The following is a 15,479-nucleotide window of genomic DNA, read 5'->3' as shown; positions in this document are numbered from 1 at the left end:
CTAAACATGGAATTCTGAATAGTATTAAGTTTGTGGAATATGAATCAAGAAGCAAAATCCACCCACTTTTATCTATCTCAGGGGTTAGCCATTTTGTGGTAGCTTGGCGCTCGGGATAAAAATAGGGCCCAAAATGCTCATATTATATCAAGTTAAAATAATGTCTTATTATTCACTAAAGGGATGGAAATCTGTCCTTTAATCGGATTCATTGATTAATGAAAAAAATATTGAAAGAATAATCGATTGTTGAAATAATTGTGAGAAAAACTCCCAGTTTCTGTAATTTTATAAGGGAAAAATAAATATAAATCCAAACAAAATGCTGAAACATCCTTCTGGAATGTATTGTTGCTTCATTCTACTTGTGCCAGTACGTGACATATCAGAAGTGCAGTTTGTCCCATCGGCTGCACTCATTGCAGTTCTATGAAAGAGCTGACGGCTTCTCGCAAAGATCAGATGTTATCTCGCGAAACTCCAGTAAATGCAATTAAGCCCCGAATAACGCTATGAAGAAAGTCTGTACACGTGCTTCTAGTACGTACTGAATCAGTTCAGTCATGCAGTCCAGCCAAAACGCTTCCTCCTTGATGACGTTAGCGAGGGAGGAAAGCCCAGACAGGGTGGGGGAGGACAGCCTAATTGAAAACAGCCTCAAAGGGAAGCAATGTCGGCCTTTCGCCAGAACTCTCGTTGAACGCACTATATCACTAATGAGTCACGTCAACGCCAGCCTTAGAGAAATGCAGAAACTTTTACTCATATTCATTTGCCAAACTACAACTGCTTTGACAACCGTTCGAGATGTTGACTCACCGGATGAAAACGTGAGGTTTTTCACAATACTTGCGGTTTAGTTGACGTTGGCTCTGACCTCATCTTACATCTGGATGAGCAGTGTGTCTTCCGTGATGCAGCGTTTCTACACGGCAATGTCTAGCCCTCTGCATATACGTCCCGATTCTTGAGCCAGAGCCAGTAGCACTTTGCTTCTTTCAGTTGAGATAACCTCGGGCTTATTGACTTTTGCTAAATGAGCTTTCATTTTCACTTTGATACCCTCAAGACATTCAAACTGCCTGACCTTTCAACCCATTGACACAATAAAGAAGCGTCAAGTGTGAAGCAATTGGTTCAGTGTCTCGGACACTTCAACGCTGTCACAAGGTCTGAGGGTCCAACACGTAACATCGGGTTTGGAGACAAGCACCTGAGCTCACTGCCAATCATCTCGAGAAATTTCTGCTTGTTCCGATGTCAACGCTACACGAAGTCTTGCCAGACCTCCACTGAAATTTTCCATCATCTTGCTGTTTGCTATTAACTAGCCTGCTATCATCTGCTTCCAGCTCTTCCCTTAACCTTAGATGACAACGAGACACAGAATAGTGAGGACAATTGTGAAAAAATGACTCTTGACGATCCCACACCAAGCAATTAAGCACATTTACCAAACCACTCCAATTGAAAATCTGCAACCTATCATCAGATTATAAGATTCTACACGCAATATACCGTTTTGTATTTTTTTTATTGCACAGGGCAAAAAGTGGGTCGTCAAAACGAGTGAAACTGGCAATAATAAGGTGAATTATTTATTTTTTTGACAGTCTGTTGGCAGCGATCAATCTCCCCCTTCACTGACTGCACCAGTGAATTTTGGTGACAGAGACTGTCCGTACTTTGCTTTCAAGACACAATTATATAAAGTGTTTTTGTAAAATACAAAACCAAGTTGTACTTAATTGATACAACTTGGCGTTGGCTGACAGCCTACCTAGTCCACATTGCTCAATGGCAGGCCTTAGAAAGAGCGCAAAAATATGCAGGTTGATGTGAATGTTTTTCAATTGTGCCCAGCGGGACATGTCAAGGCCATATTACGTAAAATTTGTTAGAGTAATCATTTATCACATCCACACCTACAGTTAATGTATTGGTCCCTCACCCTCAAAACACACACTTGACAACACATTAAACATGTGTGACATGGGGACACTTGAGTGTGGAACAAAACTTGATTTGTATGGTCAAAAGACACATGAATGTTTGAGAGATTAGGTGCACCTTACTTGTGATGTCAAATTTCGTCATCATTATCCATTGATCTGTGTGACCTGAAAGTCATTGTTGAAGTTCAAATACATTCCGCCTATGGAAATATTTCCACATAAAGCAAAGATTCAACGGAAATTAGCTTGTAAGTAATAAAAACGGACTATCCTTCACTTTAATAATAAAAAAAAAAAACTAAATGACTGTGATAACAGCTGGCACACTTCTAAGGAAGACATGCTTTATCTTAGAGCCATATATGAGTAAGTCCAGTAAATAGATTTCCTTTGCTTGCTGTCACGCTTTCACAATAATTTTTTTTATTGATGCGACTGAAAGTAACAGGTGTTTTTTTTTTATTGTTTTTTTTTTGCATAGAATGAATAAATACTTCACAGCATTTTGGCAAACAGCATGTCGGTGCCAAACACATTACAGTGATTTGACAAATAATATTATGTTTGAAAATAAACAAAAATTATATTGAAAGCAATTATAATTAAGGTAACATGACTGTTCAACAAATAATGTTTTTTCCAGTGGTCAGTGTAGCTTATATTAATGATAATTGTATACATTCAATATGCAAACAAATCAGTGTCACTTTGATAGATTTTTTTAAATGTATTTTACAGTTCATTCCATCATGTATTTATCTATTTGTTGTCCTCGTGATGCCAATGGCACTGATTAGACACAATAACCTTTATATGGTTCTGGAGAAATTAGCAGAAAACGAAATCCGTGCCGCCATGACCTACTTCATTGGTTTATGCTGATTGCATATTTCTAAATTTAACATTACTTCCTTGAGACTCATTTATGATTGCGCCAGGAAGTCCACAACAAGCCTTATCTGTTTTTTATGTTGTTAATCCTTAGCCAAGCACACGTGTGACTTTCCTGCCAGTTGTATGACACAGTGTACATTCTCACGGTGTATTACCGTTGTCATAGAAACAAGTGTCGGCCATCTTTCCTCTAATTGGCTGTTAGCTAGCAGATGCATGCTAAAGAAAGTAGACTATGAAGAAGTACACAAAAGTAAAGCAGTGGCTAAGAAATTGAACAACTCTTGATTGCTAGCTATCCAACTTTAGACAACTCCGGTCCTCGACAGATCAATCCAAATGATCGGGAGTCGTTATCAGGCTTGCTGATGAGTTGAAAGAGGGACATTGGTTAATTGTTGTGTCTAGCAAGTTAAAAACAAAATTCTAGTTTGGAAACGTTTTATCCAGTCAGAAAAAAAATATTGTTTACATTGTCCTATCTATCTGTTTTTGTGTCCCATTATCTGACGTGTATCTATATTTTATCGAATTCTGAAATATTTACTTCGAATTCTATCACGTTCTGGTGAACAACTACACTGGATAATCAATCCATCGCTGTAAAAATTAGACTTGTTTATGTTTCTACAGTATCTTATCACATTTACAATTTCCACTGTAATGACCTGGTTTAGATTTATGTCCACTTTATGTACCAAATAACAAAATATATGATATTATTGGGTCAAATCTTACAGCAAAGCCTTTTACAACAAAGGCTCAAAAGTAATTGGGTGTTCGATTTTGAAGTAATACAAAGACGACAGAAGTTAAAAGTTAGAAAAATATTTATTTGTTCACATTGTTTCTTCACATCAAGATATCAAATTCAATCCATTGCAAATCTTCAGTTGTTTTATTCAAGGTGTTTTAACTGTGCTTATACATTCATGTTTCACACACTTGAATGACATCATTTTGGTTATAGCAATAACCTGGCTGTATTAATATGACCTTTGTCTTTTCTAATGCAATTATCTTTGAAGTGAAGTCTCAATCTAGGCATGTGAATTGTTTTATTTCACTTTGGTCATTCCCTGAACAAATATAAAAAAAAAAAAAATGTTCATCCCTCAGAACGTGGGGGTGGCCTCTTATCAAGAACTCAATGTTTTGGCTCAGAAGTTTCCGTGAAGGTCTCTGGGAACCAAATAGACTCCCTTATTCTCACATCACAAATCCCACGATTTTGACAAAGGGGATTCCAAAGCACGAGTCGTTTGAAACATGCAGGCATACATACACGTGTAGACACGTTATGTATTTTGAAGTGTGCAACCCTGTAGCAAAATATCCTCAGAACTCCAGTGTAACAACAAAAATGTTTTTTTGTTGTTTTTTTTTTTTTTACAACTATTTACATACAACCACATAATTCTTACATATATTTCCACATCACACAATCCCCAATATCCCCTATACAGTATGTACAGCATTTCTATAATCTCATTAATGTCGGGAATGTGTCTCTCTTATTGAAGTGCATAAGAAAGTCCAAAAGCCCTCAGTACAGTTTCATTTCAAAGTGCAACAGCATGTCGCTGTCAAAGTATGCTTTGGTCTTTTCACTAATTAATATTTCATTCATTCTATTGATTAGTTTAGCAGCTGCATGGAATCCCTTTAGTTGTCCTGAGATCGGAGACAAAATAAATTAATTCATTTAAAATAGCAGAAATATAATAAATTAACGTGTCGAGACGTCACTAGACGCCGTGGACTTACACATTCAACGTGTAACTTTTGGCACGTACCCTACATGCCTTGCGGAACCACACCCAGTATAAAGCCATCATGATTAACCAGTAACACAAGTACACTACGCAGCCAAAAACAAGAAATTCAATTTCCAGTTCCTTGGCTGGGGTAAACCAGTTCATTGTACTCTCTCGGTAAATTGTGTAAAGCAGTCCTGATAATAAAACGGCTGCCCACACTGACAGCGGCAGCAGGGGCATATAGTTGCCCACAATCTTACGCCGGCCTGACGTTCCCCAGCTGCTCTTGTTCATGGTAAGAATGGCAAAGTACTTAGCCGGCAGCAGGCTGGTCATGTACAAAGCCGAGTAGAGGGACATGAACACCATCACCAGGTCCCGGCGCAGGATGCAGGCGTAGGCCGCTTTCACCAGTCCGATCAGCTGGATGCAACACAGCACCCACAGGATATCCCACAGCGTGCCTATCCAGAACAGCCGGATGATGGTGGCCGTGACGAAGAAGGGGAATACCCCCGAGACGATGGACTCGTAGGTCATCCACAGATTGTGCTTGTGCCACCACATGGCGTTGAAGAGCCACTCGCGGAAGTAGGACTTTGTCCAGCGGGTTTGCTGGTTGAGCCAGCGCAGGAACTGAGCCGGCGTCTCCGTGTAACATTTGGAGTTGGATGTGTATCTGCAAAGGAGACGGATCCATGTTAGTCGCCGCTGACAGTGATAGGATTTTATATTTCATATTTTTAAATGTTAAATATAATGTATTTTCTACAGTGTAGTTTTCCATGGCAATCATTTGATGTTTCGTATTGTAGTCCGTCCATCCATCCATCCATCCATCCATCCATCCATCCATCCATCCATCCATCCATCCATCCATCCATCCATCCATCCATCCATCCATCCATCCATCCATCCATCCATCCATCCATCCATCCATCCATCCATCCATCCATCCATCCATCCATCCATCCATCCATCCATCCATCCATCCATCCATCCATCCATCCATCCATCCATCCATCCATCCATCCATCCATCCATCCATCCATCCATCCAACCACCCTTTGTCCTCACAACAGAAGTCCACTGGACTTTTCTGACTAACAAGCAGGTGACCTGACCAGTTAAGTGTACAGAAGCAATTCAGTGGCTCTATATATTTTATAACAGCAATTAAGATTACGTCTATTAACTCACAAATAGGTGTGGAACAGACTGGAATTTGTTTCGTAAGACGGCTGTTGGACTTCAGTTATACTATCCTATATAGCCAACCTTACTGTACAGTGTACAAAGACCAAAGATTGTGCAATAACGGCCACATCATTGTTTAAACGGTTGCTTAGTGCTTACTTTGTGGCGTATCCCATGCTCAGCATACGGTTGGTAAGATGTCTGTCATCTCCAAAAGTGCAGTGAGTCCCCAAAAACTTCTGATTGTACCAAGATTCCAGAAATGCCTGAAGGAGATCATTCCTGTAGAGCCCTAATCCAAAAGAGCAACAAGTTTATATTTTATGACAACACTTTGTGACAGTGTCAGTCTCGCTCTAGAAATGAACATACCCAAGGGTCCACTGATGCAGGAGACGCAGTTGAAGAAGGACTGACAAGACCGCTCAATGTTGAAGGCCATCCAGTAGCGAAGACTGCTCATAAAACTGATGTACGAGTCCTTCATGTTGAGGATCATCACGTCCCCGCCAACTGCTCCGTACCTGGTGTCACTCTCCAGCACCTTGCACAGCTCCACTGTGGCCAGGGAGTCCAGCTTGGTGTCCGAGTCACATACCTGAACAAGCAAATGGCAAACCATTGAAAAAAGAAAAAAAATCCAGTATATACAATAAAGTATCTTTTTTTTTTCTAATGGTTATAATTACCATAACGTCTATGCTAATTACCGTTACCTTGTCTATGGTGTTTCAGATTATGTTAGCATGAAGCTAGCAACTTTACAGAAGATAGGCATCTAGCTTAAGTGCGCTTTTTGTCCTCGCAAGTACGACGATTCAGAACGCTAGTTAATCTTGAACTTCGGCAGTTGTACGACTTTTTGCCTCAATCGTAACATGCAGTTGAAGGATTTCAACGCTCTCACTCGCCCACTAATGTCACCATGATACTGATATCTACCATAAAATACACAATATATTAATCGTGTCAGACTTAAACCTTGACCTCAGCACGCTTATACCAGTTAGCTGCTCTACACATGAAGATAATATTGGACGTTATCACTGGGAAAGAGCGAAGGCTTAATACTATCAGCTAAAGTGTTGTGTGGCACACAGATTGGAAACCAGCTTGATGCTCGGAACGGAAAACTGAATTGCCCTATTAGTGACGACAACGAGCAAAGCATGGATCTTAAGCTCGCTGTACGAATGTTTGTTGTTATCTAACTCCTGCATTGAACTGTCTTTTTAGTGAGGACGAAAAGTGGACGAGAACATAAAGCCTAAGCTCAAGGACATTGAGAAGCATGAGAAGAAGTAGACTTACCTGGATGTAGTCGACTGAAGATCCGAGGGCCTTAAAGGCGGTGTACATCACCTCCCGCTTGCCCCCCCACTTCTGCATGATGCACACACATCTCTTGGTCTGAATGAGGTGCTCCACTTCCTTTCGCTGGAGGTCCTCTCCTATGAAGACAGGTTCATCGGTCTTCTCATCGGGCTGCACCTTAGTGGGGTTCCACGTGTGGTAATTGTTCTCCCACACGTAACAGGCGGGGTCCTGGTCGGCAAACACCTCTTTGAACATCTCCATCATGTAGCGGTCGTCCTTGCTGTTGCCGTCCACCACCATGATGATGCGCAGCAGCTCAGATGGATACTCGAGGGCCCGAACGGAGTTGAGGCACTCTTTGAGGTAGGCGGGGTCCTCCTGGTAGGCTGAAATGGTGAAGCCAATGGTCTTGGTGAAAGTGCATGGTTTTTTGCGGCTCTTCATCTGCCGCTGCTCAATGAAGGCGAAGAGGCTCTGGACCAGAACGTGAAGCGAGAGCAGGAGGCCGTATAAGCCAAAGGAGATGATTCCGTACGCGGAGGTGGCTAGCTGGAAACCTTCAACGTAGGCCCATATCATAACGACAAGGACAACTAACGCAAAGAGGAATGTGAAGATGGCTCGGAGGATTGAGCCCAGTTTCTTGAGGAGAGGTTTCAACTCCATTTTGTGTCTTCACCTATAGGAAGCACACACACACCGGACAAGTCAGTGCATCAAGAAGAACACCCTATAAAGTTAGTGTTAAAAAGCACAATCTTTATGAAGGCTTCATGCTGCCACACCTATCCAAAGTGTGTGCTCTGTTTGTTTGAAATCATGTCAAATGACACATATTATGTAAGTGTCATTTGCCATGATGTCAAACGATTAATCAAAAAGCAATTGTTAATCTGCTACAGAGAAGAAGAATGAACTAGAAATGCTGCAGGAAGGTTGCATGGGCTTCACATACTGTGATAGGGATGAGAATGAATGAATGAATGAATGAATGAATGAATGAATGATGTTAATAAATATAAAATAAATAATGTTCTTTTTCAATGACATTATAAGCATTAATTAGTTTACTTTAAGTTTTTCTTAGAGCTTAACAGAGACCTACACTGCTTCAATGCATCAAATCAATTCCATAATTTTATACCAAAAACTGAAACATATATTTCATATTTGTCTTCACTTTACATGTTTTAGATTTAAATTAACTTTTTTTTATTATAATGTCCTTCTCTTAATAGAAAGAAAGAAAGAAAGAAAGAAAGAAAGAAAGAAAGAAAGAAAGAAAGAAAGAAAGAAAGAAAGAAAGAAAGAAAGAATACAAGCCGACAGGATTTTGCTCCTCACACCAAAATGCACAATATTCAGAAAATTCAACATAGCAGATCCAATTGATTAATCTCTGTAGCCAACCTTATTGATTATTAATTATAAACAACTAGGTTCCCAATACCTAACCCTTGTGGAATACCACCAGTTATTTTTATCAGTTGTGATTCAGTATTATTAACTTTTTACATATCGGGTGGTTTAATTATTGCTGTAGAAATGTGTTATTATTATTTTTTAATCTGATCAAAAATCAAATCAATAGTATTTTTTTTTCTCAAATTGTTAAAAATCTTAGGCATGCATGTAAAATGTTGGAATCTAGCTGTACCTGGCGTGGCGCTCCCGAAGCATCCACTCTGGTGTTGCTCTTGTGTGTTGAGCTGTTGTGAAGGGCTTGATTTTATAAGCTCCCGACTTGGATGTGGATAGCCATGTGCGCGCTGGGGAGGGAATGAGTGATGATCAAGAGGCGCCCCTGCTGAGTCAGCCGTGCGTCAGTGCGAGTGTGCAAGGCGGTGGTCCCCTTGGCTGCAAGAGCGCGCCCTATACGCACTCCTTTGTTGTCCTGTTTTTTTTCTTCTTCTTCTTTCATTTACTCAAGTGTCACCAACATGTTTGCTATACCTTGATTATATAAAGACTTTTTGCCTATTAAACTTTGCCAGCCAACCTGGAAATACCTTCACCCCCCACGCCCACCACCACCACCCCTGCCCAACTCCTCCGCCATTATGTGGCCAACCAAATAGCGGAATACCCTCTAGTTTTTGTACTTAGTTTTCATTCACACATTATTTTTAAAGCATTTCCATCATGTCAATCTTGAAAATTAACACAAACGCCACGCAGCACTCCGGTGATCTCGTACATCCTAATTGGATGTCGCCCTCTGCTGGCCGTATTTGCACATTGGTAAATTAAATTAACCTTTTTCCCTGCCGCCACAGGTGGCAATATTGATGCACTATAGTTTGTATTTAAAGTAAAATCAGACACTGGACTAAAGCCTAGATAAAGTAAATATATTGTTGCAACTGATTTATATTAAGGGAAAATCAAGTCAAAGATTTTCTTTACCAAATGTTCTATGCGCCCACATTTGTCTAAACATGGCATTCTGATTAATATTGCGTTTGTGGAATATGAACAATTCCACTGTCTATGTCATGTGGTTGTATCAGTCAAAAAATGCAGCTCGCTGTTGTGCTTCCATACAACTCGGCACTTTAGAGCGCCACGTTGTCCATACTGTAACATGCATGTTTTTGTCATGCCCGTGCCAGAGCACGCTCGGCCGGCAACTTCCCTCAGCCACACCCCTTCATCACCGAAATGTCTGTCACCTGCTCCCTCTCATTGTCTCATATATTTAAACCCTGCCCGTGTGTTCCTCCTTGTTGGTGTCTACTGTTGTGTTCCGTTGCTGTCCGCACCCGGTGTTCCTGTTCCTGTCGTCTGGTTTCCCCCCGGTCTGTCTGGAGGCTCACGGTCAGAATTTTATCCTTGTCTAAGTCGCCTTCTGTCGGTCTGTCTGTTTGCTGGCCGTGAGTCTCTATCCCGTCTGTGTCTTCGGTTCCCCACCTACCTCCCTTCCAACTCCCTTTCCCTTCAATAAATCCCGGTTCAAGCTGCATTTGGTCGCCCTGGCTCAAATCATTCCTGACAGTTTTGGGGGACTTGGGAGAAACCCAGATTGTAGGGTTGTGAGTATGTGGAGAACAATGCCACACAAGAAGGCCTGATTAAAGAGTCAAACCCAGAACCTCTTAACATGATGAGGCATACCTGCAAACCATCACGCTGCTTCATTGGATCATATTATTCATGTATTTACATGGCCATCAGAGGACTTAAAAAATGCCCTTCCCCTTTTTTTTTTGGTGTTTCTTTTTTACAAGCCAATCTGTTGACCGCTCATGAAGGTCCACACCCTTCCTTAACCACATGAGCTGCTTGAGCCGATCAGCACATGCAGCACGCACTCCATGGCTGGCACAAATAGAAAGCCACCAGGCAGCTGATGTCATGTGAAGCAGCTGGGCCAGTCCATGAGTATGAGAGGAGGTCAACTAGATGTGTTATTACTCTGACCTTTATCTGTTTATGTGCTCAAATGGACTTTACAGATGTTGGAGGATGACGTTTCTGTTAAAGTCACGTTTCAAGTAGATGACAGTATTTTTGAATGGCTATTCAATGGAAAATGTTGCATTTTTAGTTTACAACTGACAGTATTTTTCTTTTTGGATTGCTGCGATTGGCTGGCAAAAAGTCCAGGGTGTAACTTGCCTCTTGCTCAAAATCAGATGGTTAGGCTGCAGCTCGCCCATGACTCTTAAGCAATATATGGACATCATTTGTCTTCCTTTAAAAAAAAAAAAAATTAAACCATGTCATGTAAAACAAATACATTTTAGCCTCTCCAATTTATTTAAAAAAAAAGTCCAATTTGCTTTTTTCTAAAAAATCTGATGTATAATCAAATATGTAAAAAATCTATGGAACTTATGTAATGTCATAATTCATAAATGAGAAGAACATTATTGTTCGAATTTAATGGGAAAGTTAAACATTTTTGACTTTTAGTGATCTTTAGACACCATAACTCTATCATTTAAAAAATGACCAAAACTTCAATGAGCTAGATAGAAGACAAAGGTACACGTTTTTTTTTTATTGTATTGAAAAAAGGATTAGTGCAGGTCGTACTTTGCTCAGTCCCTGACATACGTACAGCAAATTCTGCATAACCCTGATAAGCAATAGCCTTTGTGCATGGAAATAAACGAGGCAATATAAAGTCGTTCTTGTGAATTTTGTCAACGCACGCCCTTCAATTCTAGGGCAAGCTTGGTGGTTGCTATGGCAACAAAACGTCAACTTCACCTCGCGCTCCGCCACCACAGCGACGAAAATGTTGCCCGTAAGAAGGTCGAAAATGTCCAAAAGGATGGTACAAAACCTCGCGGAAAGCATTTGCAAGCAAGTGGCTCACTGTGAGTATGTTTCTCTCTTTATTGATTATTTTATTTGAAAAGTTTTGAGTATTGCGCAAACTTTTGCCTTGTTAAGGCGCTGCAGCCGCACAGCGCAATGGGGCTCATTTGTTCTTTTTCTTTTATTGGACCTAGTCAATAAAAGAGAGGTGGAGTGCCTTATAAGGGAGTTTCATTCGTTATTAGAGGAGCCGGTGAGTCCTGCGAGGTCAGTCGGCGGATTGGACAGATGGAAGTTGAGAAACTTCCTGCACATCGCTTTTGGAGTCACCAACGACACAATTATGGATAATGGTAAAATACTTTCACAATCACATGGAGTGGCTAGAAAAAGTCTCAACACACCTGTTCAACTGCTAGTTGTTGTTTTTTTTTTTTTTTTTTTTAAGGAAGGCATGTTCAATTCCTAGTAATGTTGTGCCCGGTTCTTGGACGAGTATCTTTTTGTGGATAGATTTGGAGATTCTTTGATACCCTTCTGATTTTTCCACAGTGTTATCACACTGATGCCATGGAAACTCAGCAGACCATAAAGTGTAGTGGGAAAAAATGTCAGGAAAAGCCTACTAGAACACCTGAATTTTATTCGATGTTTAACATGAGTTTGACTGAGTAGATCATTCTCAACACAAGGCTACATCCGCTGTTATGAGAGGGTGTGCACATTTGCGCAAGCGCATCATTTCAGTTTAGTTTTACTTCCCCTCTACAAGATTGTTGTCTTGACTCATAAAGGCACTTAATATAGTTGAGGAGGTTTTTAAATTATCTTATTTTGGGGGGGACATTCACAAAAACGGGCATTTGAACAGGGGTGTGTAGACTTTTAATACCAATCAATTTACAATAGACATTCTGAAAGGATTTTACATATGGGTTAAATTAAATTTGTCTCTGCAGTGTTTCGGACATTTGACAAAGACAATGACGGTTTTGTCAGCTTGAAAGAATGGATCGAGGGACTTTCGGTCGTTCTTCGTGGCACCTTGGATGAAAGAATAAAATGTAGGTCTGAAAGATTACAATTCAACGGAGGACCTCTCGCACTAAGATTTCTTTCTCCGTTTCTGTAGACTGCTTTCACGTGTACGACTTGAACGGCGACAAGTATATCTCCAGAGAGGAGATGTTACAAATGTTGAGGTACAGCCTTAGACTACCCGGGGAAGAGGATCCTTATGATGGCATCAAAGACCTAGTGGAGATCACACTCAAGAAGATGGTGTGTATACTTGAGAGCAGGTTTTGAAGAATTCAATCTTTACATCATTATTCAACTCGGCTTTATATTATCTCCATTCTTAGGATCACGACCACGATGACAGGCTTTCTTTGGATGACTTTACGAAATCCGTGAAAAAGGCGAACCACATCCTTGAGGCTTTTGGAACGTGTCTCCCTAACATCACAGTAAGTTCAATGAGTTGTCAAGCATTTCACATTCAACTTTTTTCCATTTAAAATTTTGTTTTCTCTTTTTTTCCAGAGGATTGACACCTTTGAGCAGCGTGTATTTCAGAGTCAAGTGCACGGATGATCAAAGATTTTTTTTTTTTTTTTTTTATATGCTCGTAACGTCCGTCCATTTTCTATACTGTTTGCCTTGACCTCATTAAGGTTATAGGTGAGCTAGAGCAATCCCAGCTGATTTAGGTCAGAGGTCGGGTACACACCTGACTGGTTGCCAGGCAACCGCAGGCCACATAACCCTTCCCACTTACATTCACGCCTATGGACTACTTAGTTTTCAATTAGCTCAACATAAAGGGACTTTGCAAACGAAGCAGGAGTTTGTGAAGAAAATCTACACAAGCATGGGAAGAACCTGTAGAATGTGTCAAGAAATTAAAAAGATGTCCAAAGAAATCATTTGAATTGTTTTAATAATATAGGTGAAAAGAATATCAATCAGGGTCAAATTCGCCGACGTGGTTTTGGCTTTTTTTCCGCTGGTTTGAGGTCAGGGACAGATTCCACCTAAGGGGAAAAAAAATATTTAGGAACTTTCATTGATTACAAAGGAATTAAATAGCAACAGCATTTGAGTGTTAACAGTCAACAGAGAAATTTAACAATCAATGAAATATATTTTTTTAAATGATGAGCCAATAGCACCTCTGCTGGTTGCAGCTAAGTACTGCACTGCATTTTGATGAATCAACATTGAAAATCTGTTTACCTCGCATCACACCAGTCTTATTAATTTATATGTAGATTTTAAAAAGGTCAATTTACCATTATGACTCTCAATTCTAAAAGACGAGGGAAATGCTACCTGTTTCATTGTGTTCCTGATTAGGTTGACAGTTGTGTTCAGCGAAATGTCGTCCATGTCCAGTTTAGGAGCGTCCTCTAGTTTCGGTCCGATGAGTGGCTCATTTTTTCCGACGACCTCAGTCGACGAATGTGACACAATTTCTATCATCTTGCGTTTTCTGTTTTCCAAGTGAGCTGTCCTCGGTACAAACGTGACCGCAGACACCTGATTGGAGGTCGGTGTATCTCGTGTACCTCGGGATTTATGGGAATGATTTTGGTTTGAGTCCGATGCAGCCGCTACTTCTTTTTTAGCATCAACGATGGCATTGTGCAATGTCCCCATTTTGTCCTCAGTCGGTGCAGGTTCGTGGTGCCTTTTGTGAGGGGAGTAGTGATGCTCCAGAGGAGGAAGTGGCAGTAGAGGAAAGGGTGAATGATAGTCCACGTTCCAATTCTCACCTTCATTGTTCGTTTCACAGTGAGTAGGGACGCCGGGCGGCGGGGGTTCTAGCTGTGTGGATTCTGCTGCTGTGGGCTGTGCTGATTCAGGTTCCTTGTTCACTGCCTCTTCCTGTTCCTTATCTTGAACTATGGATCAAAGAAGTGCAATATCTGTGATTTTGCAATTACCCAATTTACATTTATTCACGTTTTTTCCCTTTAGTTATTGTTTCTTTTCAGTGTGGCCCAAAGTTAGTAGGCATCTAACCTCTGTTCTGCGCCATCCTCATGACATATCTCCTCCGGTCCTGCAGCTTCATCCTGGTGTCCTCCACAGTCTCATACTCAGGTACGTAGCAAACATGCAGCACGCCACCATAGAAACTCTTCTCATCCATGTGTCGTTTGGCAGCTCTGAAAAAGAATTAAAAAACGACTACTTATTCGGATGAGAGCCATATCGTCATGCCTTAAATAGAAGTTTAATAAAATAAGATACTTTATTACACCGCTTTAAATGTATTATTCAGGGGACTGAAATTCCCTTAAGGTTTATTTTTCTCAAGATGTCTGCATGATTGTTAAGAAACAGTCATAAGAACCTGGCACTTGTGAGCTTCTGGAACTTGACAAGGTAGACCTCAGTGAACTCCTCGGCGGGGTACTCGTCCAAGGGCCTGTACTCTTGCACGACTCCATATAAAGCACACAGTTGGATAAGTTCTGTCATAACTCCAATGGCAGGAACCCCTTGGACCATCACATAACACGACTCCAAATTGATGGTGTATACCTGAAGATACAGAAGACGCTGTTTTGTTTACCTTCCTTTGAGTCGCGCAGGACAGCGAAGCTAGCAATAACATTCAATCCTCGACGTTATTTGAGATTGCAAGGCTTTATAAATTACCTTTACGGCCCTTGCTTGCCTCCCATCACGATATTTTGGTCGAGAAATGCACACTTTCCGCTGTTTGTGATGTTTATAAACCTCGGGAGCTTTCCAGCAGCTACTTTTCGCCGCCGCCATGTTTGATGGAAATGTATATCCGGCAGATGGTTTTTCAAAATAAGAGTTTTTCACGAAAGTGGCTGCATGGTTGGAGTACAGTGCGTGTGCGCCTTTTTCTTTTATTTTGAATTACAGCAGGAAGTAACTTATTAAATTATATCTAGTGGAACATGTTCTCACGAGAAATTTACGCAATTGTAGCGTCATTTAGCAATTAAGCAACAAATTGATTTTTTAGCAACTTGGCCCCCAAAAATCAATTGGAAATACAGCGCTGACCTTTTTCGTCTCACAAAAAAATGCGAGGCTGGTTGAAATA

General features: G+C 40.7%; 3 protein-coding genes across 3 annotated transcripts; 1 reads left to right on the top strand and 2 right to left on the bottom strand.

The window, feature by feature from the left end:
* Positions 1-3,661: 3,661 nt before the first annotated feature.
* has1 (hyaluronan synthase 1) lies at positions 3,662-8,917 on the bottom strand. The gene is made up of 5 exons (XM_088388170.1): positions 8,781-8,917; positions 7,118-7,802; positions 6,179-6,404; positions 5,966-6,098; positions 3,662-5,288 (listed from the first exon to the last, which is right to left on the bottom strand). Exons 2-5 carry the CDS (start codon positions 7,787-7,789, stop codon positions 4,613-4,615), a joined length of 1,707 nt encoding a protein of 568 aa, XP_088244296.1. The 5' UTR covers positions 7,790-7,802; positions 8,781-8,917; the 3' UTR covers positions 3,662-4,612.
* Positions 8,918-9,857: 940 nt separating this feature from the next.
* Positions 9,858-13,314, top strand: clxn (calaxin). Its single transcript, XM_088386905.1, has 7 exons — positions 9,858-9,940; positions 11,296-11,448; positions 11,584-11,742; positions 12,349-12,453; positions 12,522-12,670; positions 12,754-12,858; positions 12,935-13,314. The coding sequence occupies exons 2-7, from the start codon at positions 11,367-11,369 to the stop codon at positions 12,983-12,985; spliced, it is 651 nt and encodes a 216-aa protein (XP_088243031.1). The 5' UTR covers positions 9,858-9,940; positions 11,296-11,366; the 3' UTR covers positions 12,986-13,314.
* Positions 13,315-15,209, bottom strand: rbm48 (RNA binding motif protein 48). The gene is made up of 5 exons (XM_088386902.1): positions 15,059-15,209; positions 14,751-14,941; positions 14,417-14,562; positions 13,724-14,295; positions 13,315-13,425 (listed from the first exon to the last, which is right to left on the bottom strand). The coding sequence occupies exons 1-5, from the start codon at positions 15,176-15,178 to the stop codon at positions 13,363-13,365; spliced, it is 1,092 nt and encodes a 363-aa protein (XP_088243028.1). The 5' UTR covers positions 15,179-15,209; the 3' UTR covers positions 13,315-13,362.
* Between the last annotated feature and the right edge of the window lie 270 nt (positions 15,210-15,479).

This window comes from Syngnathus floridae, chromosome 10 (assembly GCF_059516105.1).
Source record: "Syngnathus floridae isolate MCC-2025c chromosome 10, RoL_Sflo_1.0, whole genome shotgun sequence".
NCBI classification, from domain to species: domain Eukaryota; kingdom Metazoa; phylum Chordata; class Actinopteri; order Syngnathiformes; family Syngnathidae; genus Syngnathus; species Syngnathus floridae.
This window is presented reverse-complemented; position numbering and strand designations above follow the sequence as displayed.